The sequence below is a fragment of the Moschus berezovskii genome, chromosome 6, assembly GCF_049115385.1.
Source record: "Moschus berezovskii isolate FMDL1 chromosome 6, NW_MosBer_1.0, whole genome shotgun sequence".
In the NCBI taxonomy this organism is placed as follows: domain Eukaryota; kingdom Metazoa; phylum Chordata; class Mammalia; order Artiodactyla; family Moschidae; genus Moschus; species Moschus berezovskii.
The window spans coordinates 123,371,338-123,395,025 of record NC_142465.1 but is presented as its reverse complement, the minus strand read 5'-3'; the positions used below and the strand labels follow the sequence as shown (position 1 = coordinate 123,395,025).

Sequence of the window (23,688 nt, the reverse complement as noted above, 5' to 3'; positions counted from 1 at the left end):
CAGACGCCAGGGGGACCCACACGTGCTTGTGTTTCAGGCCTCCTCTCTGGGCCCTGTGACCTCCGGCAGCGGCGGCAGCTGTCACCCCGGGCGTGAGGAGCCGTGGGAGGCAGCCCCGGCCAGTGCTCATGGGCGGAGTGCGCTCATGCCGCAGCCCCTCGAGCCCCCAGGAGCTGCGGCCTACCGCATGGGGCCAGGGGCAGGCCTGCTGCGGGGGCAGGCAGAGGAGCCGGGGCCGTTCTCTGAAGACCTCAGCCTGGGAGACTTCCTGCCCGCGGCCCCGGGGGCTGAGCCTGGACTCAATGGCATGGCCCCCGTCCTGGAGGAGGCGCTGCAAACCATTGGCTCCGACCTGCCTCCCGTGGCTCCATCCACAGCAGAGGACTTGGCACCTCTTGGGCTACAGGAGTACGACTTCAGAACCGTCCTGAGGCCTGCTGTGGCTGCCCCAGGTTCCGCAGGGGCACTGCAGACTGCAGGAGGCAGCCTGTGCAGCAGGGAGCAGCAGCTGCGGGAGGACACTCAGGCGCTGCTGGACAAACGTGGCTCAGACCTCCCGCAGCACTCCTCCCCAGAGGAGGAGCACTGCCCAGCCACCGTGCAGGTCCTCGGGGCAGAGCCTGGTGTACCCAGAGGGGGCTGTGCTTCTGGAATGACCCCCTCCCGGCCACGGTGGAATGTCGACAGACACGTGTCGGATGCCAGCATCAGGGTAGGGGAGAATGTGTGGGACGTGGCCCCCTCCCGGCCACGGTGGAACGTCCACGGACATGTGTCTAACGCCAGCATCAGGGTGGGGGAAAATGTGTGGGATGTGGCCCCCTCCCGGCCACGGTGGAACGTCCACGGACATGTGTCTCAGTCCAGTGTGATGCTGGGGGTGCTCTCAGGGGAAGCCGAGCCCCATTTGCCCAGGTCCCCATTGGGCCCCCCCAATCCTGTGCCCCAGTTGGGCCTCAGCTCAGGAGCCCAGGGACCTGCCCAGGAATACTCGCCGCAGCTGCCTGCGGAGACAACCTCAGGCAGCTCCAGCGCACAGGTGGCCGGACCAGGCCCTGGTCACGGGGAGGAGGGAGGCCCCCAGGCCTTGCTGTCCACTGAGGCTGTACCTGCTGCTCTGGGAGACGGCACCTCGGAGGAGCCAGGTTAGCGGGACCCAGAGCTGTCCTGACCCTGGGGACGCCTGTGAGCCCAGGATGGGGAGGGTCGATGGGGCAGCAGGTGCTTGGCCCTGACCCCGTCTCCTGCCCCATTTCTGCTGCTCAGGCCTGAGGACGAGTGAGGACTCCGGGGACCTCGCTCGCGGCTCGCAGGTCAGGGGTTGGAGGGTGCGTTGGGCCTTTTGTGGGCAGGCAGGGCTCTGTCCTGGGACTGCGCAGGGCGGGGGAGGCATCTGCCTGCCGGTCCTTCCTCTCACACGCCGGAAGGAGGCGGGTTCTTCCAGCCTGGGTCATCTTAGGAGGATGCAGACGTCCAGAGCAGCCGAGACCCTGGCAAGGCGGCGGCCCAGCGCTGGGAGCGGGAGCAGGCCTACTTGGCGGGCCTGGCAGGGCAGTACCGCCTGGAGCAGTACCCGGACAGCTACGAGGCCATGTGTGAGTGGGCCGGCCACGGCGGGCGAGCAGGAGGCAGCCTGGCCCTCTGTCCCTGGTGCGTGATTGCAGTCTGTCACCCTGCAGCAGAGCCTCCCGTGGCCCGCCTCCTGCACCACGGACTTCCCCGAGCCTTCGCCCTCCCCGAGGACGCCAGGGTCCCGTCAGACGCAGACGAGAGCGCCGTGCAGCTGAGCGAGCTGCTGCCGCTGCCCGTACTCATGAAACACTCCATCACCGCCCCGCTGGCTGCCCAGTGAGCGCCGCTTGACCCTCCCCGCCCCGCCCCGCCCCGCCGGGACCGACCCCGCCCCGCGACGGTCAGTAACAGCAGGCTCCTCCCGCCAGCGTCTCCCTGGTGAACAAGGCCGTGGTCGACTACTTCTTCGTGGAGCTGAACCTCGGGGCGCACTTCGAGGCGCTGCGGCACTTCCTGCTGATGGAGGACGGGGAGTTCGCCCAGTCCCTCAGCGACCTGCTGTTCGAGAAGGTGAGCTCGGGCGGGCCAGGCGCCAGAGGGGCAGCGGGCAGGCTCTGGACACTTTGGGACTCTGTCGTGTCCCTGCAGCTCGGGGCGGGGCAGACGCCCGGGGAGCTTCTCAGCCCCCTGGTGCTCAACTCGGTGCTGAGCAAGGCCCTGCAGTACAGCCTGCACGGCGACAGCCCGCACGCCGCCAACCTCTCCTTCGCCCTCAAGTTCCTGCCTGAGACGTTTGCCCCCAACGCCCCGGACGTGCTGAGCTGCCTGGAGCTCAGGTACAAGGTCAGCAGCGCCGCCTGGCGTGGGCGGTGCGGGTGATCCCCGGACGCAGCTGTGCTGAGGCAGCCTCCCTGGCAGGTCGACTGGCCCCTCAACATCGTGGTCACCGAAGGCTGCCTGAGCAGATACGGCGGCATTTTCTCCTTCCTGCTGCAGCTGAAGCTCATGATGTGGACGCTCAAGGACATCTGCTTCCACCTCAAGCGCACAGGTGAGCCTGGTGGGCCCCAGGCGCCCACCCCGCCCGCAGCCGCACTCACCCTTGCCCTCCCCCCCCCAGCGCGGGTGAGCCAGGCGGCCAGCTCGGTGCAGTTCCGCCAGCTGCAGCTGTTCAAGCACGAGATGCAGCACTTCGTCAAAGTCACCCAGGGCTACATCGCCAACCAGATCCTGCACGTCAGCTGGTGCGAGTTCCAGGCCAGGCTGGCCTCGGTGGGCGACCTGGAGGAGATACAGCGCGCCCACGCCGAGTACCTGCACAAGGCGGTGTTCAGGTGAGCTGCGGCCCGCACCCGCGCGCCCCTGGCTCAGGCGCGCTCATCGCAGCCCCCGCCTCCCCCCAGGGGCCTGCTGACGGAGAAGGCGGCGCCGGTCATGAACGTCATCCACAGCGTGTTCAGCCTGGTTCTCAAGTTCCGCAGCCAGCTCATCTCCCAGCCCTGGGGCCCGGCCGGCGGCCCGCGCGGCCCCGAGCACCCCAACTTTGCCCTCATGCAGCAGTCCTACAGCGCCTTCAAGTACTACTCCCACTTCCTCTTCAAAGGTGACGCACCCCCAGGCGGGGGCGGGCTGGGGCGGGCCTGAGCCGCGCGCTGAACCTATGCCCCGCCCCGCAGTGGTGAGCAAGCTGGTGAACCGCGGCTACCAGCCCCACCTGGAGGACTTCCTGCTGCGCATCAACTTCAACAACTACTACCAGGACGCCTGAGCCGCGGCTCGGCCGCAATAAACGTGTGCCCGCCCTCCAGCCTCTGTCTCTGGGGCGGGTGGGGGCGGAAGCACCACGCGGGCCACTGAGGAGGCTGCCGGTTTATTGGGGGGCGCGTCCCCCCACCCCACCCCCGCCAGATGGCCAGGTGGGTGGGGGCCGCGCGGCCGGTCCTCCTCGGGCTGTGCGGTGCATCTGTTGTGCGGAGCACAGCCTGGGGCAGGGGTGGGGAGTCGGCGTCGGGCGGAGACGGGTCAGGTCCTGACTGGACGTCTCCGCCGTCACGGAGAGACGGGAGGGGAGCCGCCTCGTGGACTCGGGGGCTCGGCCCCGGGGTGTCCTGCGCGGACCCCCCAGGGCGGTTACGAGGATCACGTCACGCACAGCTCCGCTGCCCAGAGCGGGGGCTTGCTGCTGTAGGAGCGCCGCCTGCCGGCCGCCCCGCCGATCTCCTCGGCTGCCTCGCTGGCCCTCGCGACCGGCTCGGGCTCGGCGGCCTCCGCCTCCCCGCCATAAGGGGTCTCCAGCAGCTTCAGCACCCGCCGCACCTGCAGCGGGGCGGAGAGCGAGGGGGCTGTTGGGGGTCGGCCTCCTCCGCGGCCTGGGGGGTGGGTGACGGGCAGGCGGTGCTTGCCTCTGAGAAATCGCCGCTCTCTGCAGCTTCAATGGCACCCTGTGCAATGTAGTTCCTCAGCACGTACTTGGGGTTGTTGGCGCGCATGACACGCGTGCGCTCGGCCTGCCAGGCGGCCGCGTCACTGCTGGCCTCCTGGTCCTTCTCTAGCCTGGCCCTGCAACCCATTGGGTGTCAGCCGTGCAGGCCGGCCCACGCTGGGGGTGGGGTAGGGAAGGGCAGGGGGCACCTGTAGTTTTGGAGCCACGCGGTCCAGCGGCTCCTGTTCTTGCTGTGCAGCTCGGCCTCGCTCAGCTGCTCCAGCCGCGACTGCTGCTCCACGCGCTCCAGCTCCCGAGCCAGGCTCGCCCGCGTGCCGATGAGCGCCAGGAGCTGCGGGTTTGACTGTGCCAGCATGAGCATCATGGACAGCTGCCTGCGTGGAGTGGGCATGTGAGGGCCCCAGGCCAGCCGTCCCGGCCTGCCACATCATCCTTGTGCTCCGCCCCACCAGGGTGGAGCCCGGTTCAGGGGTTGGGGAAGACGAGGGATCACGGCAAGCCGCCGGCCCTCGTTCTGTGGCAGCCCCCGCTGCATGTGACAGGCCTGTTTCCTGCTGTTGACTCTGCCCATGAAGACCACAGAGCTGGATCCCCCACCTGGGGAGGGGGGCAGGGCAGCCCTTGACACCCCCTTCTCAGTCACCCTGGCTCTGTGCTCAGCAGGTCAGCTTTAGCCTCCCCCGCACACAGCAACGCTAGATTCCTGCTGGGCACCAAACTTGTTGATAGGTTGAGTGTGGCCCTAGGACACAATGGTGCAGAAAGCCTGGGTGGCTGGAGACTGCGGGCCACACCCAGGATGTTCCTGGGGTGCCTCCCTGGAGCAGAGACCACCATGCCCCACCCTGTGCCTCCTGGACCCCCATTCCAGTATCAGCATCACATCCTTTCCTCTACAGGGCCTCAGGGTTACAAATCCAGGATCTGACCACCCATGGCTTCGTTCTAAATATTCCTCCCTTTCCGGAAACAAATTCCTAGAAAGCAAGACTGAAGCACCCACCGGGGATCCATCTGGGGTCTGAAGGCGAGCCTCAGCTCCTCCAGGGAGGCACACTGTGCAGTCAGCGCGGCCAGGAACTCATCCAGCTCTGGGGACTCTGGCGCAACTGGGAAGGAGCTCAGCAGGTAAAAGGAGTTTGTGAAGTCAGCCCCTGGAACACAAAGCTGCTCAGGGCACCGCCCTGTCACCAGACGATCACACGTGTTCATCCAGCACATTGTGGAGCCCTGCTGGGCGTGAGGCCAGGGGTTCCTGACCCCCTCACCCCCAGCCTGTTCTCAGGGCCCCCAACTTGGTCCCCACTCGAACCTGACAAGTCACTCAGTCTCCCAAGGCCTCCAAGCCCAGTTTCTTCATCGGTGACCTGGATAAACAGTGCAGGCACTGAGGCTGGCCCTGGCCCGTTGCCGTCAGCGCCTTCAGCACCGCACGCTCTGGGAGCTGCAAGGCTGAGACAGCAGAGGACCTGAGGTAACAGGCATGTCGTGTGGCGTCCTTGGCCTGGCTGGCTACATCAGTGTCACCATAACCCCTAAGGAAACAGCCACAAACCAGACAGAAGAGGAGTGGGGAACCAGAGTGGTGTACACAAAAACCACCTAAACACGAGCGTGGTGACAGAGAATAAGGGACAAAAATGGTGTAAGACAGAAAACAAAGCAGCATAAATTCTTCCTTCTCTGCAGTTACTTTTTAAGTAAATGGGCTAGGGAGCTCCCTGGTCCAATGGTTAGTTATTAGCACTGTGCTTTTACTGTCAAGGGCATGGGATCAACCCCTGGCTTGGGAGCTAAGATCTTGAGAGGACCCCTCCCCCCTGCCAAAGTAAATGGATTAATGTCACTATTCAAAGAGCAAAGACCAGCAGAACGGATAAAAAACACTATCCAATGACAGTAAGATACTGAAGACACTTAAGTTGAAAGTGAAAAGATGGAAAAAACATACCACACAAATAGTAACCTAAAGAGTTGGGTGGCTATGCTGACATCAGAAAAGTAGATTTTATGTAAGTACTTGACAAAGAGGAGCATTAGATATGGGTGAGTCAGTTCAGCAAGAAGATATATCAATCAAACAAGAGCCCCCAACATACAAAGCAAAAACTCATAAAACTGAAGAGCAAACAGTTTTTTGGCTGTGCTGGGTCACCCCTGTGGTTTGTGGGGTTTCTCTAGTTGCGCAAGGGCTTAGTTGTCCTGTGGCATGTGAGATCTTAGTTTCCCAACAAAGGATCAAACCCATGACCCCTGCATTGGAAGGCAGATTCTTAACCACTGGACCACCAGGGAAGCCCCTGAGTACATGTTAAAGAAACTAATCCAATGAACAGCAACAACAAAAAACAGCTGAAGGGCAGAGTCTAGCAGTTTCGTAGGTGCCGGGATATCAGTACGTGAGCCCTGGACAGAAGGTCAACAAGGAAACGATGAGCACCAGACACAGCCCTCCACCCAAGCTCTCAGCTGCATGTTCTCCAGGACAGACTATGTGTCAGGCCATAAAATTAGTCTGAGTACCCTGAGAACACTGGTGCACTCTGCAAACACAGTGGAAAGAAGCTAGAAGTCACAAATGGGAGGAAAATTAGAGGCTGAGATGGTTGGATGGCACCATCAACTCAATGGACCTGAGTTTGAGCAAACTGGGACAGGGAAGCCTGGCTTGCTGCAGTCCATGGGGTTGCAAAGAGCCAGACGATTTAGCGACTGAATAACAATGTTAAAATTAATCAACTACTGGGTCTAAAAAGAAATCACAAGGGAAAGGAGAAAACACTTGGAGGTATGAACCAAAAGCAGCAGTGCTTAGAGGGAAGTTTATAGTTACATATGTCTGAACTAAACCGCGCTCTCATCACCAGAAAATAAATGTAACTATGTGGTGTCATTTCATGTTGCACACCTGAGACTTGTAAGATGCTCCACATCAGTCACTTCTCAGTAAGAACACTTCCAATCAGTAACCTAATCGTATACCTGAGGAGCTAGAAAAAGAGAGAGACCCAACAGCAGAAAGGAAGGGGCGAGAAGAGACAGAACAAACAGGAGAGAACGGGACCGAAACGGGCTCTTCGACGAGCCCAGTACAACGGCAGACTTCAGCGGAGCCAACAGAGAGAAAACCGACCACCGACTACGCCAGAACCTCTGTGTGGATCACAGTAAACTGCAGAATTCTGAAAGAGATGGGCATACCTGAGAAACCTGGATGCAGGTCAGGAAGCAGCAGTTAGAACCGGACATGGAACAACAGGCTGGTTCCAAATCGGGAAAGGAGTGCGTCAAGGCTGTATCTTGTCACCCTGCTTATTCAACTTATATGCAGAGTACGTCATGAGGAATGCTGGGTTGGAGGAAGCACAAGCTGGAATCAAGATTGCTGGGAGAAATATCAATAACCTCAGATATGCAGATGACACCACCCTTATGGCAGAAAGTGAAGAAGAACTAAAGAGCCTCTTGATGAAAGTGAAAGAGGAGAGTGAAAAAGTTGGCTTGAAGCTCAACATTCAGAAAACAAAGATCATGGCATCTGGTCCCATCACTTCATGGCAACTAGATGGGGAAACAGTGGAAACAGTGAGAGACTTTATTTTTTCGGGCTCCGAAATCACTGCAGATGGTGACTGCAGCCATGAAATTAAAACGCTTGCTCCAGGGAAGAAAAGCTATGACCAACCTAGACAGCATATTAAAAAGCAGAGATATTACTTTGCCAACAAAGGTCCGTCTAGTCAAGGCTATGGTTTTTCCAGTAGTCATGTATGGATGTGAGAGTTGGACCATAAAGAAGGCTGACTACTGAAGAATTGATGCTTTTGAACTGTGGTGTTGGAGAAGACTCTTGAGAGTCCCTTGACTGCGAGGAGATCAAACCAATCAATCCTAAAGGAAATCAATCCTGAATATTCATTGGAAGGACTGATGCTGAGGCTGAAGCTCCAGTACTTTGGCCACCTGATGTGAAGAACTGACTCATTTGAAAAGACCTTGATGCTGGGAAAGACTGAAGGCAGGAGAAGGGGATGACAGAGGATGAGATGGTTGGATGGCATCACCGACTCAATGGACATGAATTTGAGCAAGTTTCAAGAGTTGGTGATGGACAGGGAGGCCTGGTGTGCTGCAGTCCATGGAGTTGCAAACAGTCGGACACGACTGAGCAACTGAACTGAACTGACTAAATGAAAACAATAAAGAAAAAAAAATTAAGGAACAGTGAGGTATCATTACTGATTAGACAGAAAAGACTAACAGGACACTATGAATAATTCAGATAACTTAGATGACAGATTCCTAAAAACATAAATTACCAAAATGGACTCAGGAAGAAAAAGAAAATCTCAATAGTCCCATAGCAAGTAAAGAGGTTGTAAACGTCTTGGCATAGGAAATGTCAGGACCAGAGGGCTTCATGGTGAGTTCACCAAACGTTTAAAGAACTAACACCAGCCTTTAGACTCTTCTAAAAATAGGAGGAAACATTTTCTAACTCGCTTCATGAAACCAGCACTGTCTTGATACCAAAACCAAACAAAGGTACCATGAGGAAAGAAACTCACAGACCAGTATCCCTTGTAAGTACAGACGTAAGAAAGCTCAGCAAAATACCAGAAGGCCCATGTAGGGTTTACCCCAGCGTCCAAGGACATCTGTGTGTCCCCTCCCAGATTCACAGCCGGAGACCCAAACCTCAGGGGGACGGAGTTTGGAGACGGGGCCTTTGGGAGGTACATACGAGGGCACAACCCTTCCAGCGGCTCTATGCTCCTGCTCCCCACTTTGTCCTGTGAGGATGCAACCAGCAAATGGCACCCCGAGGCTGAATGTCCAGCCACGAGGCTGTGAGAAGCAGTTTAAACAAAGGCAGGGTGCAGACCAAGCAGTGAAACTGTGTGGCCACCTTGATGGACGCACAGTGTAGGAGCACACAGCAGTGGACAGAAGGGAGTGTGCCCTATCGAGAGGAGTCACGTATGAACTGGCCCGAGGTCCATGGCACACTCACGAGAAAGATGCTTTCCCCAAGGGCAGGAACAGCAAATGGCACCCGGCTGGCCACTTCTGTTGGGCAGCACTGGGCCTCTGAGCCGGATCTGCCAGGAAGTCACACACGCCCTGCAAAGGCAGTCCCAGAGGACGGGAGACGGGGACCCAGACAGCCATGGCCCGTGAGCAACCTGCCCCCACTCACCGGTCAGGTGCATGGTCTCCAGGAGCTGGGCCACCAGGGCGCCATCCCCCTCCTGCTCGGTCTGCACGAGGCCCAGCTTCCAGCGCATCTTCTGCAGGAAGTGCCGGCCGAACTCGGTATCGAACTCCTCTGCCAGGATAGCCTCAGCCAGCTCGAGGGGCAGCGCGGGGTCCAGGGCCTCAGCCAGCTTCTGCAGGTTCCACTTGCACACCTCGGGCTGCTTGCTGTACGAGTAGCGCCCGGCAGTGTCGGAGGCGTTGCACACGTGATCAGGATCGTACCTGCCGCACGGGCAAGAGTGGGTGGTGCCTAAAGGGACCCACCGAGGGACCCAGGTGGACACCGCTGTCCTGCCCTGTCCCACGGGGCCCTGCAGCCTCACCTGCCCCTTCAGCCTACTTTCCAACCAAGAGTGGAGGGTGCTGGTTGAACGCTTCTGTGCTAAAGCCCTCTGGGGGATTCCTGCTCTGGGAATGGCAAGCTGACCAGGCCTTGCTGAGAATCAAACACTGAACAAAATCTTCACGAAAGCAGCCACACGGGCCTGTGATGCCTGTGCTTATGTGTGCCTTCCCCGGGGGCCGCTGGCGGGCAGCGGGATGCCCACCTGTCCAGGAACCCGAAGGGCCCGTAGTCGATGGTGAGCCCCACGATGCTCATGTTGTCTGTGTTGAGTACGCCGTGGCAGAAGCCCACGCACTGCCACTCAGCCACCAGCCGGGCCGTGCGCCGGGTCACCTGCAACAGGACAGCCACCGCTACTCCCTCTGGACCTGGCCCCTCCCCGAACCACCTGTGCCCGCTGGGCCGGTCCTGCACTGCGCGACTCCCGGTGGCCTGCCCAGTGTCCTGTCCTGACTTGGGAAGAATGCCCGAGGACAGGTGAGAAGGATCCCCCCCAACACCACCGTCTCTCATATACACACTATTCTGGCTTTTACCCAAACCAGAGAAATCAGGGAGCCCTGACATTCTCACGATACAGGTCCCCACGTGGGATGACCATGTTGGAAGAAGGAGGCAAGTCATCGCATTATTAGGCAAACCTGCCCCAGGTCCAGCCTCACCCGGGGCTGCAGGCGACGAGGCTCCACCAGCCCACCTGGGGAGCCAGGGCCCAGCACTGGCCCTGCTGCCCTGCACCCAGCCAGGCGGGGAGCATCAGCCCTGCAGACCGCGCACCCAGCCAGGGGGAGCCCTGCAAGCCGCAGGTGCGCCGGACGGCCCTGTGGCCCGCTGAGCAGCCCACTAGCAGCGCGCCTTCTGAGGCCACGGGCGCTGTCTATGTTGGACGGCAGCACGCTCAGCTTTACTGACCGAGAGACCAGGCTCAGAGGGGGACCCAGGCCGCCACTTGGGTGTGAGCTGAGCCTCAAGTCTCCCCAGCACTGCCCACGCAACAGACGGGAAGACACTGAAGGGTCTGGGGAGGGACTGGACCTCCCCAGCGTGTCTCTGCACACAACCCCAGGGGCGCAGGAGGAGCCTGACAAGCGCTGCTCTGTGCCTGCTTGCGGGGCTCAGCACCAGCTGTGGGCCGTCAGCCCTCAGCAAGACCCCCCGGCCCTGCTGCTGCCACTCCAGGGGGGGAGGCTGCACCCCTCCCACAGAGGAGGATGCCTGCACGGCCCCGGGACCATGCCTGAGAGTTCTGGGGTGCATTCAGCCCTGAGCCATGGAAGTCAGCGTGTCTCCCAAATCAAGAGGCTTAGGGGTGTGTGGTGGGGTCCACTGTGTGCACAGGTCCCACATGGGAGACCTGGCACCCACCAGCCCTGACTCCCCTCCACCCAGATCTCTGCACGACTCCTTGAGGCCACTCAAATGGGGGTCCGTCCCAGGACCCTGACCCTCAGCATCTGAGAAGCTAGCCCTGGGCCAAGGCAGTGGGAGGTGATGAGGGTTTGGGACAGGAGGGGACTGAGAGGGCAGGATACCCAGCGCCCACCCTTGGGGGGTGGCCCCCACTGACCTCCCGGAAGAAGGCGGCGTGTCTCTGAACGTGATCCCTGGGGTGAGAGGCCTGGATCTCGGGGTAGAAGGTGCTGATGATGTAGTCAAGCATCTGCAGGCGGATGTCATCCCTCCCCACGCTGGGGCCTGCCCGGCCTGTGTGCTCATCCCTGGACTTGAAGATCTCGAAGGATCCAAACCTGGAGGGGAGACCCACGTTGACCACAGGTTAAACGTGACGCCTCCCCGCTTGAGTGAGGCAGGATGGGGGTTGCTGCCAGCGCTTGTGGCCAGAGCAGGGGTTGGTGGGGGACAAACCATAGAAACACGGCTGATCTTCAGGGACACAGGCTGATACGGGGCGCCTCCCATAGCACATGGGGTGGGACAGCCATGGCCGCCCTGCAGGGATGAGGGGATCCGTGCTGTCTCACAGAGGGAGCTGGCCTGTACTGGGGTGAGCTGGGGTCAGCAGTGGGGCAGCTACAGCGGGGCAACGTCCAGAGCCAGGTTTGCTGGTCACACGGGCTGACTACCAGCAGTTCGTGGGTGGAGGCCAGGGGTGCTGCCCAACCACTTAGGCGACCCAGACCAGCCCTCAGCAGACCGTCTGGTCCAGACTCTACGACTGTGGCCGGGCCAAGGCCCTGGGGGCCCAGCACCCCCACCCCAGAGGCAAAGGCGAAGTGAGAGACAGCTGAGCCATGGGGTCGGCTAGTCCCCTGATCCCCAAGACTGCCACAGCCGCCTCCTGGCGACTGGCTTTGGGCAGCTGGTACCGAGCGCCCGATTCCAGACAGCTTGGTGACCACGAGGACTCACAGGCCCCCGGCAGCAGGAGGCCTCCACTTGGCAGACGGGGCACTGGGAGCGGGCGTGCTGGGCGTCACGGCCACTTGTCCAGCCATGCGGGTGAGGCCATTTTCCCGGCGCGCCTGACACAGCCCCTGGTCACAGACCCCAGGTCGTGGCTCCGGGCTCGCTGCCCAGCCCCTGGGCTGCGGATGTGAGTGCGTGGACCTTACCTGAGGAACGTGGGGGCCAGGCGCAGCACCACGGCGCATGGCTCGGGCCGGGGGTTCCCGTCGTAGAAGATGTCGCGCACGACGGTGGACTGGGATGTGATGCAGGCGCCGGCCCGCGTGGTGGGGACGCCCAGGTGGAACATGGCCTCACTGCACAGGAACTCGCGGATGCTGGAGCGCAGCACTTTGCGGCCGTCGGCCTGTCTGAGGTCAAGTACAGAGGTCACTGCCTGGTGCCAGTAATGCAGGCGCAGCCACAAGCCGAAGGGATGGGAGAAAAGCTGCTACCGGCTTCTTAAAACCAGGCCATGAGCAGCTCTGACATCATCGTAGAACGGGTTTGTTTGAATGACCCCAGATGCTATGCCCCTAACGTCCTGCAGGTCTAGAGCCACAGCATGGGTGCCCGGCCTGCCGTGGGAGCCAAGTCCACACTGAAGACAGGGAGAGCCTTTCCCTGGGTCACATGCACACTCCTAACTCCACAGTTCTGTTTCTAAGAATTTACTTTGTAAAAAATACAAGACAGACACCGCACTGTTTGCGGTGGGGGAGGACTTCAGTCCACCTCAGGCAGCTCCGAAGGACTCGGACGTTCTCTTCTTATCCCAAACCGACGTGATTATTAGTTTAAATAGAATTCACTTTCCCAGGCAGCGTTAGGTTCTCAACAAAACCGATCAGAAGGCAGAGATTTCTCACATATCCCCCCGCCAACACACACAGCCTCCCCCCGCATCAGCATTCCTCCCACAGGACAGCTATCAGTCAGGGGACCCACACTGACATGTCACCACCCCCAGAGCCCATGTCGACATCAAGGTTCACCCTTGGCGGTGCCCATCCTGTGGGTCTGGACACCTGCCCAGACAGGGACCCACCGCGACTACAGTGTCACAAAGAGAAGTGTCACTGCCCAAAGCCCTCCGCGTTCCACCAAGCCACCTCTCACTTCCCAACCCCTGCTCTTCTACTGTCTCCAAAGTTTTGCCTTTTCCAGAATGTCATAGTGTCAGACCTGGAATCATACTGTGGGACCTTTTCAGATTGACTCTTCACTTACTGATATCGTCCAAGTTTCCAACATGTTTTTTAACGGCTTGATGGCTCATTTTTTTTTTTCTTTCTATTCTTTTGCTGAATAATATTCCATTGTCTGGATGGGCCACATTTTCTCTATTCACCTTGAAGGACATCTTGCTGGCATCCCAGTTTTGGCAAGGAGGAATACAGTTGCTGTGAACATCCGTATACAGAGTTGCATGTGGACATGTTTTTAACTCCTTTGGGTAAATTCTAAGTCGTATGATTGCTGGATTGTATGGTGACAATATGTTTGGCTTGGTAAGAAACCACCAGTCTTCCCAAGCAGCTGGGCCATTCTGCGCTCCCAGCAGCAAGGAACGTGCTTTCCTGTTGCTGTGCGTCCTTGCTAGCATTTTGTGTTGTCAGGGTCCTGGAATTTGGCCGTTCTCATGGGTGTAGTGGCTTCTCACTTTTAATTTGAATTTCCCCGATGACACATGATGTGAAATATCTTTCCATGTGCTTAGATGCCATCTCTATCTTCTTTGGGGAGGTGTCTAACAAAGCCTTTGCCCCATTTTAAAATCATTTGTTTTCTTCTTTGAGTTTAAGAGTCCTTTGTGCGTTTCCGAGAACAGACATTGATCGGGTGCGTCTTGAGCAGAGACCTCCCAGTCTGCGGCTCGCCATTCTCCTGACACTGCGACAGAAGCTGTCCCTTTAATGAAGTCCAGCCTATCATTTCTTTCATGGGTCCTGTCTCCTGTGTTGTATCTAAAAAGTCATTTCCATACCCGAGGTCATTCAGATTTTCTGTTTTATCTCCTAGGAATTTTACAGTCTTGCATTTTGTGTGTTGGTCTGTCATCCATTCTCCGTTAATTTTTGTAGAGGGTGTCAGGTCTGTGTCTAGAGTCTTTTCTTCTTTTTAATGTGGATGTCCAGTTGTTCCAGTCCAGTCCAGTTCAGTTGCTCAGTCGTGTCCAGCTCTTTCCGACCCCATGAACTGCAGCACGCCAGGCCTCTCTCTCCAACACCAACTCCCGGAGTCCACCCAAACTCATGTCCATTGACCTGGTGATGCCATCCAACCATCTCATCCTCTGTCGTCCCCTTCTCCTCCTGCCTTCAATCTTTCCCAGCATCAGGGTCTTTTCAAATGAGTCAGCTCTTCACATCAGGTGGCCAAAGTATTGGAGTTTCAGCTTCAACATCAGTCTTTCCAGTGAACACCCAGGACTGACTTCCCTTAGGATGGACTGGTTGGATCTCCTTGCAGTCCAAGGGACTCTCAAGAGTCTTCTCCAACACCACAGTTCAAAAGCATCAATTCTTCAGCGATCAGCTTTCTTTAGAGTCCAACTCTCACATCCATACATGACCACTGGAAAAACCATAGCCTTCACTAGACAGACCTTTGTTGGCAAAGTAATGTGTGTTTCTTAATATGCTGTCTAGGTTGGTCATAACTTTCCTTCCAAGGAGTAAGCGTCTTTTAATTTCATGGTTGCAATCACCATGTGCAGTGATTTTGGAGCCCCGAAAAATAAAGTCAGCCACTGTTTCCCCATCTACTTGCCATGAAGTGATGGGACCGGATGCCATGATCTTAGTTTTCTGAATGTTGAGCTTCAAGCCAACTTTCTCCCTCTCCTCTTTCACTTTCATCAAGAGGCGCTTTAGTTCTTCTTCACTTTCTGCCATAAGGGTGGTGTCATCTGCATATCTGAGGTTACTGATATTTCTCCCAGCAATCTTGATTCCAGCTTGTGCTTCTTCCAGCCCAGTGTTCCTCATGATGTACTCTGTATATAAGTTAAATAAGCAAGGTGACAATATACAGCCTTGATGTACTCCTTTCCCTATGTGGAACCAGTCTGTTGTTCCATGTCCAGTTCTAACTGTTGCTTGCTGACCTGCATACAGGTTTCTCAAGAGGCAGGTCAGGTGTTCTGGTATTCCCATCTCTTGAAGAATTTTCCACAGTTTATTGTGATCCATATAGTCAAAGGCTTTGATATAATCAATAAAGCAGAAATAGATGTTTTTCTAAAACTCTCTTGCTTTTTTGATTACCAGTGGATGTTGGCAATTTGATCTCTGGTTCCTCTGCCTTTTCTAAAGGCAGCTTGTTCAACTTCTAGCTTGAACACTTGGAAGTTCATGATTCACGTACTGATGAAGCCTGGCTTGGAGAATTTTAAGCATTACTTTACTAGCGTGTGAGATGAGTGCAATTGTGCAGCAGTTTGAGCATTCTTTGGCATTGCCTTTCTTTGGGATTAGAAAGTTGTTCCAGTACAATCTGTTGAAAATACTATCATTGCTCCATCGGATTGCCTTTGCTCCTTTGTCAAAGACCCATGTTTATGCAGGTCTATTTCTGGGCTCTCTGCTCTGTTCCACTGACCTATCCATTCTTTGGCAAAAACCACACCCTCCTGATTACCACAGCTTTATAGTCAGACTTGAAGTGGGGGCGGTGCCAGTCCTGACTTTGTTCTTCTCCCTCAATATTGAGCTATTCTGGGTCTTCTGCCTCTTGATAAAAATTTTAGAATCATTTTGTCAATTTGTACAAGATAACTTGCTGAGACTTTGATTGGGGTTGCACTGAATCTATAGATTGAGTTGGGAAGAACCGACATCTTGGCTATATTAAATCTTCCTATCCATGAACATGGAGTATCTTTACACTGATTTAGTTATTTATTCATTTTTTTAATCAGTCTTGTAGTTTTCCTCATAGAGATCTTTTCTTAGATTCACACCTAAGTATTTCATTTTTAGCAATGCTAATATAAACAGTGTTTTTAATGTCAAATTCCACTTGTCACTGCTTGGCTGTAGTACAGTAGTAACTCTGTATCCTGCAACATTGTTATAACTGCTCTGAGCTCATTTTGGTCCATCCTTTGAGATTTTCTACATAGATGTCCATTTGCAAACAAAGATGGTTTTTATTTCTCACATCTCAACGTGCATACCTTTGATTTTCTTACCTTGTTGCATTAACGAGGACCTCCAGGGTTGCTGAGATGCAATGGTGAGATGGAGCATCTTTGCCTTGTTTCTGATCTTAGTGGGAAAGTTCTGAGGTTCTCATGATGAAGTAGATTTAGCTATAGGTTTTCTGTAGATACTCTATTAAGTTGAGGAAGTTCCTCTCTATTTCTGATTTATCATAAAGAGTGTTCAGTTCACTTCAGTCGCTCAGTCGTGTCCGACTCTCCACGACCCCATGAATCACAGCACGCCAGGCCTCCCTGTCCATCACCAACTCCCGGAGTTCACTCAAATTCATGTCCACAGAGTCGGTGATGCCATCCAGCCATCTCATTCTCTGTCATCCCCTTCTCCTCCCGCCCCCAATCCTTTCCAGCATCAGAGTCTTTTCCAGTGAGTCAACTCGTCGCATGAGGTGGCCAAAGTATTGCAGTTTCAGCTTTAGCATCAGTCCTTCCAACGAACATCCAGGATTGATCTCCTTTAGAATGGACTGGTTGGATCTCCTTGCAGTCCAAGGGACTCTCAAGAGTCTTCTCCAGCACCACATTGCGTCCTATTGTTCTTTCCTAGTTAGCCTGGCTAGAGGCTTACTGATTTTATAGATATTTTCAAAGAAAAAGCTCTGGTTTCACTGCTTTCTCTATATATTTCCCCATTTCATTGATTTCTGCTCTAATTCTTCTTCTTGTTTCCTTTGGACAGCAGGTATGTTCACCACTGTGCCACTAACACACAATGTTTTTTTGCTCCCTTTGGATTGGATTTGCTCTTCTTTATAGTTTCCTAGTTGGACGCTTACATACTGGCTTTAGATCTCATTTCTTTACTAACATATGCACTCACTCACTGCTATAAATTCCCTTCAAAGCACTGCTTTCACTGTACCCCACACACTTGATATGTTCACTTTCATTTAGTTCAAAACATTAAAAAATTTCTCTTGGGATGGTGGCTCAGATGGTAAAGAATTTGCCTGCAATGCTGGAGACTCAGGTTCGATCCCTGGGTTGGGAAGATCCTCTAGAGAAGGGAATGGCTACCCACTCCAGTATTCTTGACTGGAGAAGTCCACAGACAGAGGAGCCTGGTGGGTTACAGACCATGGAGTTGGAAGGAGTCAGACATGACTGAAGCAACTAACATGCATTATTTAGAAGTACGTTGCATAATCTCCAAGAATGTGGGGGTTTCTAGGGATCTGTTATTGATTTCTTGTTTGATTCCATTGTGGCCTGAGAACAGACACTGTATAATTTCTAAAAATTTGTTAAGGTGTGTTTTATGGCCTAGAATGTGGTTTATCTGAATAAATGTTCCATGTGGGCCTGAGAAGAATATGTATTCTGTTGTTAGATGAAGTAGGCCTAGATGTTCATTATATCCAGTTGATCAATGGTGTTAATTGAGCTCAAAAGTGTCCTTATCAATTTTCTGCCTGTTGGCTCTGTCCATTTCTGGCAGAGGGGTGTTGAAGTCTCAACTATGATAGTGGGTTCCTCTATGCCTCTCTGAAGGCGTCAGTTTCTGCCAAATGGCACTCTGATGCTGCTGTCTGACACATATACCTCAAGGATGGACTTCCCTGATAGCTCAGTTGATAAAGAATCCACCTGCAATGCAAGAGACCCTGGTTTGATCCCTGGGTCAGGACGATCCCCTGGAGAAGGGATAAGCTACCCACTCCAGTATTCTTGGGCTTCCCTGATGGCTCAGCTGGTAAAGAATCTGCCTGCAATGCGGGAGACCTGGGTTCGATCCCTGGGTTGGGAAGATCCCCTGGAGAAGGGGAAGGCTACCCAGTCCGGGTATTCTGGCCTGGAGAATTCCATGGACTGTATTGTCCATGGGCTCACGAAGAGTCAGACATGACTAAGTGACTTTTACTCACTCACCTTAAGGACTGTTCTGCCGTGCTGGCCCCTTCATTTTGTCCTGCCCCTCTGTATCCCTAATAACTCTCCTTACTCCAAAGTCCACTCTCTGGAACTAACGTGGCTGCTCCCGCTCCTGGATTAGTGCTAGCATGGCGCACTAGTGCCCACTTACTTTTCACCTGCGTCTTCACATTTAGAGTGGGTCTGTTGCGGATGACATATAGGGCCGTTTAAGCGCTCTCCTGACAGCACCTGGCGTGTCAGTGATTCAGACCAAAGCGTCCTCCTCTGTTTCTTCCTTTTCCTCCCTTCTTCCCCCAACCCGCCATGTTCGGTGGTTTTAATGGAGCATTTTGTGATTCTGTTTTCTCCTTTTTCACTAGTTCTTGCTGGCATATCAGAAATGCTCTTTTGTGTTCTGTTTTTTTACTCTCTGAAAAATGGTTGCCCTGGAGTTTGGAATACACATTCACAACTAATCCAGCTCTGCTTTCAAGTGCCACTACACCACTCCATAGGCGGTATGAGTGCTCTGTGATAGCACAGTAATCCCCGCCTCTCCCTCCCATACGTTACTCCACTTGGTATCACTAATTTCACTCACACGTAATCAAATGCACGTTTCTACTATTTTAAACTATTATCTGTTATATCAGTTAAGACGAAAAGTAAAGGTTTTATTCTACGTTCACTTCCTTCTCCTGTGCTTTTCCTTTGATTGTGTTGATTCAAGTTTCTGACCTGTATCATCTTCATTCTCTACAAAAAAACATCTTTCAACATTTTTTGCAGAACAGATCTCACGGTAACAGTTTCCCTCCTTTTGTTTGAGGTAGTCTGCCTCCTTCACTGCTGAAGGATAATTTCATAGGGCACAGACTTCTAGGTGGGTGAATTTCCCCCCTTACTCCACTTTCCTCTGCTTGCCTGGCTTTTGAGAAGTCAGCTGTCATTCTAATCTCTGCTCCTCTGTAGGTGAAGTGGTTCCTTCCTCTAGCTTTTTTCACTTTTTTCCTTAACGTTGCTGTTCTGTAGTTTGAAAATTATAAGCCTAGGTGTAGTTTTGTGTGTGTGTGTGGGAGGGGCAGGTAGACATTTGTCTTGCTTGGCGTGCTCTGAGCCTCTTGTGTCTGTCTGGCATAGTTTTGTGTGGGGGGGGGCGCGGTAGACATTTGTCTTGCTTGGCGTGCTCTGAGCCTCTTGTGTCTGTCTGGCATAGTTTTGTGTGTGGGGGGCGCAGTAGACGCTTGTCTTGCTTGGCGTGCTCTGAGCCTCTTGTGTCTGTCTGGCATAGTTTTGTGTGTGGGGGGCGCAGTAGACGCTTGTCTTGCTTGGCGTGCTCTGAGCCTCTTGTGTCTGTCTGGCATAGTTTTGTGTGTGGGGGGCGCAGTAGACGCTTGTCTTGCTTGGCGTGCTCTGAGCCTCTTGTGTCTGTCTGGCATAGTTTTGTGTGTGGGGGGCGCAGTAGACACTTGTCTTGCTTGGCGTGCTCTGAGCCTCTTGTGTCTGTCTGGCATAGTTTTGTGTGTGGGGGGCGCAGTAGACACTTGTCTTGCTTGGCGTGCTCTGAGCCTCTTGTGTCTGTCTGGCACCTGGAATCACTCTGGGGACACTCAGTCGCCGCACGAACATTTCTTTCGTCCCTTCTCTTTCTCTCCTGGCACCCTCTTTTGCAGCTGTCCTGAGTTCTTGGGACAGCGTTCGGGCTTTTCGGTAATTTTCTTTGCATCTTTGTAGGTTTCTCCTAATATCCTCAAGCTCAGAGGTTTTTCCTCATCTGTGTCCAGTGTAATAATATGTCCATCAGAGGCATTCATTTCTGTTAGTGTTTTTACTAGAAATCTGCAGCGCTTCCTTCTGGTCTTTCTCAGAACTGCCATCTCTCTGCTCATGTTGCCCATCTGTTCTCACACGCTGCCTACTCTATCCATTAGCGCCTCTGACGCATCAATCACAGCTGCTCACGTTGCCCATCTGTTCTCGCACGCTGCCTGCTTTGTCCATTAAGCCTCTGACGCATCAATCACAGCTGTGTCGCCTCTTTGCCTGATAGTTCCAACATCTCTGCCGTGTCTGAGGCTGATTCTGATGTCGGCCGTGTCGCTTCGAGCTGTGTTTTCTGCCTTTCAGTGTGTTTTGTAATTTTTTCTTGATAGTCGGGTATGATGTTCGAGGTAAACAGAACAGCTGTAGGCAGGCCTCCATGATGTGGGGTGGGCTACAGGTACTGGGTGGAGGCTCAGACTGTCAGTGAACCGGGCCTCTGGACTGAGAACATGCACACGTGCTTTTCAGTCTCCTCTCCGCCAGAGGCTGGAGCTGGGTACTTCCCCTTCCCCAGGTCAGTTAGGCTCTGAGAAGACCCCAGCAGGTCAACCTCGGGTTAATTAGCTCCCCCTGAGGGCAGGCGTGCTAAGAACACAGTGCTCCTGCGAACTTCAAACGGCTCCATTTCCCCACTCCTGCCAGAAGCACAAAGGGATTTTCCACCAGCATCCACTGTAAGAACTAGTAGAGCTCCAGGAGGTAAAACTCAGCCAAGTACGGGGCCCCTTGTGACTGGGGCCCTTGGGGTTTTAACTGGCTCATCTGTCCGCACTGAGCCTCCAGCAAATCATCACTTGCAGGGAAAGTGTTCCTGGAGACTCCTGCTCTGGTGATGCGCAGTTCTCTGTCTTTGCCTGTCAGCCTCTCCAGTTGGGGTGGGGTTGGGGGGTGGGCAGCGATTTGCCCTCTGACCTCACTTTTCTTGCAGATCTAAGAAGACTTGTTGATTTTTCAGTTTGTTCAGCTTTTCACCCATTAGAATGGAGTGACGATACCCAAAGTTTCTTACTTTATGTTTGTTTAAATTAAAGGAAAGTCACAGCAGTGCATGAAAACAGCTGGCCTGCATGAGCCATGTCCTCAGCCCCTCCTTGTAAGGTGAGGGGGCTGGACACCTCGATCTCCAAGAGCCCCCACCCAGCAAGCGGCCACAACAAAGTGAGTTTGGATCTCTGCCCTTCAGAGTCAGGCCTGGTGCCCTGGCCTGGCCCAGGGCACCGAAGCGTCCAAGCACTCCCCCAGCAGGAAGGCACTTGAGACAACTTAGAAAATTCTCTAGGAAAAAAAACTTCTGGGCTCACTTCTGTCTCACCTGCCAAAGGATGAAGACGCTGCATGAAGGTGCCTGGGATGCACCTCTACCCTCATCCTCAGCAGGGAAGAGGCTAGTATGAGTTTGAGGTGCTGGGGCATACGCCGAGAGTGGGACCAGGGATCAGCAGAGACCTCCGCGGGCCTCCACACGGTGTAGGGACCACCTCGGCCTCCCGCCTCACCCTCACCTGGGAGGGGCTTATTCCAGGTGTGACTGACACCTCTAGAAACCAGGCCTGACGGGCACCCCAAGGCTGTCTGCAGGCTGACTGTACCTGCCTCTGGCTGGTGAGACTCAATACACAGCTGCATTCCACTCATCCCCTTGTGGTCTATAATCTGTCCTCAAATGTCACTCCACCCCCGCCCTGGTCTGTTCAGCAGGAAGCCAGCACTGCTCAAGCTAATCGTGGATCTGGTAAAAAATGATCCGGAAAACAGGCAGGCTACCTCCTTGCCCAGGGCGAGGCGCCCAAAGCAGAAACCAGACCATATAATGATCACAAAGCAAGGGTACAGGGCCTTCCCTAACCCTCCCCTCACAGAGCCCCAAGGACATATGACAAGCTCTCCTCCACCTGCTGTCCTGAAACCCTGACCCCCATGGAGGCAAAGGCAAGAAGCCACCTATCCCTCCACCCCCAACTCACACCTGGGGACTCCAGCAGCTGCTGGCCTCACCCACTTCAGATGTTAGCCTCAAGTGTTGCTGAGGCTGGGGACCCCAGGAAACGTTGGGGTTGGTAGGTGGGCACAAGTCTGCTAACAGTCAGACAGTCCCTTTCTTTTAAAGGACTTCAGGTCTGGAAACACTGACTTACAACTCAAGTCTTCAAATATTAAAAGCAACTTCCAGCAGCATGTTACTCTCAAAAAAAATTTTATAACTAACAAAAACGAATGGTCAAAATGAACACAGGAAGTTGAAAGATGCTCAATGTGCAAGCCCCAGTGTAAGACATTTACACGACTGAAGGTGCAGACAACTCTGAGCAGGTTGTTCCAGGACCATGGTGGGGGTGCCAGGCTGAACTCAGGACGTCTCAGACACAGAAAGGTTTGAAGACTGGGCTGTGAGGAAGAACCTGAGGACCTGAGGTGGAGCTGCTACAGAAGCAGGAGGGACTTCAGTCCCTGGACAGAGGCGCAGCGATAGCTCGCGGGAGGGGCCAGACAACAGCCACACCTTCAGAATGTCTTTGAGCATAAAACTCCAAGTTAGGTGTAATTCTTCTGGCCATTCAACAGGCATTTAACAGTATGGGCGACGGATATGAACTTTTTTGTGTTAAAGAGCAGAACAGCCTGTCTGCCGCGGGCACACAGCAGAGGCGAGGCAGCTGGGCACCCTGCCGGGTAGGGCTGTCAGGATCCGGACCCAGGCCGGCAGCACGAGCCCCTGGAAGAGCACGGACAGTGCCCACCTCACTGCGCCCTCAGAGCAGGGCTGACCCCAAGTGCTCGGAGTAAGCAGGCATCCGCGGTGCTGTGTGTGTGGGAGGCAAGCCGACGGACCGGTCAGCATTCCGACGCCGCCTTGAGCGCCGGCAGCCCCGCGGGGCGCGCGGTAAACACGAGCGTGTCACGCGCAGAACTGGCTCCGAAGTCCGTGGGTCGTTTATCAGAACAGCACGGGCAGAGGCCAGCGCGGCGGGATCAGACGCTCAGCCCGACCCGAGAGGCCGCAGGGCCGCACCGTGCCAGGCGGGGGCGAGGGGGCGCTCGGGGGCGGCCAGGTGCCGCGGCACAGCTCCCAGCCTCTCGTCCGGGCCCCGGGCCTTGGGCCTCCGGCCTCGGACCGGGCGCGGCTGCCCAGCTCGCTCTACGGTCCCGGGCCACACGCCTCACCCCCGACCGCCCGGCGAGTGCGCGGGGGCACCCCCAAACACACCTGGAGAAGGGCGTGGGCCCCGCGCCCTTGAGCTGCAGCTCCCAGCGCTCGCCGGCCTCGGTGCACACCTCGCCCAGGTACATGGCAGCGCCGTCGCCCAGCTGGCCGGCGAACTGGCCGAACTGGTGGCCGCAGTAGCAGTGCGCGGCGGGCTCGGCGCCCGGCAGCAGCGCGTTGCCGCTGAAGAAGAGCGCGGCCTCGGCCTCGCGCGCCTCGCGGGCGGCGGCGGCGGCGGGCGGCGCGCCCAGGCCCAGCAGCGCCAGCGCGGGCTCCGACAGCGCCACGACGCGCGGCCGCCGCAGGGGCTCGGGCCGCGCGCGGCTGAAGCAGGCGCCGGGCACTGGCCGCGGCGCGGACGGGGCGCCCTCGGGGCCGGGCGGCGGCGTCTCCACCGGCAGCGCGCGCAGGGCGCGGTTGTCGAAGCGCAGCCCGGCCAGCCAGTGGGGCGCGGGCTCCATGGCGCCGGCCAACGAGGAGCAGCGGGCGGACGGCGGGCGGCGGCCAAGGGGCGGCGGTCGGACACGGGCGACCGCGAGCGAGGCCGCTAGCGCTGCGCGGAGCGCGGCCATCTGCGGTGCCGCGGCGGCGGAAGCCCCACCGCCCCGACAGGAAGT

At 55.7% G+C, this 23,688-nt stretch overlaps 2 protein-coding genes across 3 annotated transcripts in view; one reads left to right on the top strand and one right to left on the bottom strand.

Moving 5' to 3' along the window:
• The window catches only part of TUBGCP6 (tubulin gamma complex component 6), a 20,374-nt gene extending 16,760 nt beyond the window's left edge, over window positions 1-3,614 (top strand). Inside the window, exons 16-25 of one of the 2 annotated variants that reach the window (XM_055396376.2) lie at window positions 38-1,145; window positions 1,267-1,313; window positions 1,460-1,595; window positions 1,680-1,848; window positions 1,941-2,082; window positions 2,161-2,355; window positions 2,431-2,563; window positions 2,633-2,846; window positions 2,916-3,115; window positions 3,189-3,614. In XM_055396376.2, the coding sequence (XP_055252351.2) occupies window positions 38-1,145; window positions 1,267-1,313; window positions 1,460-1,595; window positions 1,680-1,848; window positions 1,941-2,082; window positions 2,161-2,355; window positions 2,431-2,563; window positions 2,633-2,846; window positions 2,916-3,115; window positions 3,189-3,280 (2,436 nt within the window). In that variant the 3' untranslated portion in view covers window positions 3,281-3,614. Of the gene's footprint in view, window positions 1-37; window positions 1,146-1,266; window positions 1,314-1,459; window positions 1,596-1,679; window positions 1,849-1,940; window positions 2,083-2,160; window positions 2,356-2,430; window positions 2,564-2,632; window positions 2,847-2,915; window positions 3,116-3,188 lie in introns of those variants that run through there. The other variant, XR_008681918.2, reaches the window with a different exon arrangement.
• On the bottom strand, window positions 3,367-23,688 carry SELENOO (selenoprotein O). The gene is made up of 9 exons (XM_055396377.2): window positions 23,075-23,688; window positions 12,134-12,337; window positions 11,128-11,308; window positions 9,763-9,893; window positions 9,156-9,436; window positions 4,959-5,109; window positions 4,144-4,329; window positions 3,915-4,071; window positions 3,367-3,828 (listed from the first exon to the last, which is right to left on the bottom strand). The coding sequence occupies exons 1-9, from the start codon at window positions 23,641-23,643 to the stop codon at window positions 3,643-3,645; spliced, it is 2,046 nt and encodes a 681-aa protein (XP_055252352.1). The 5' UTR covers window positions 23,644-23,688; the 3' UTR covers window positions 3,367-3,642.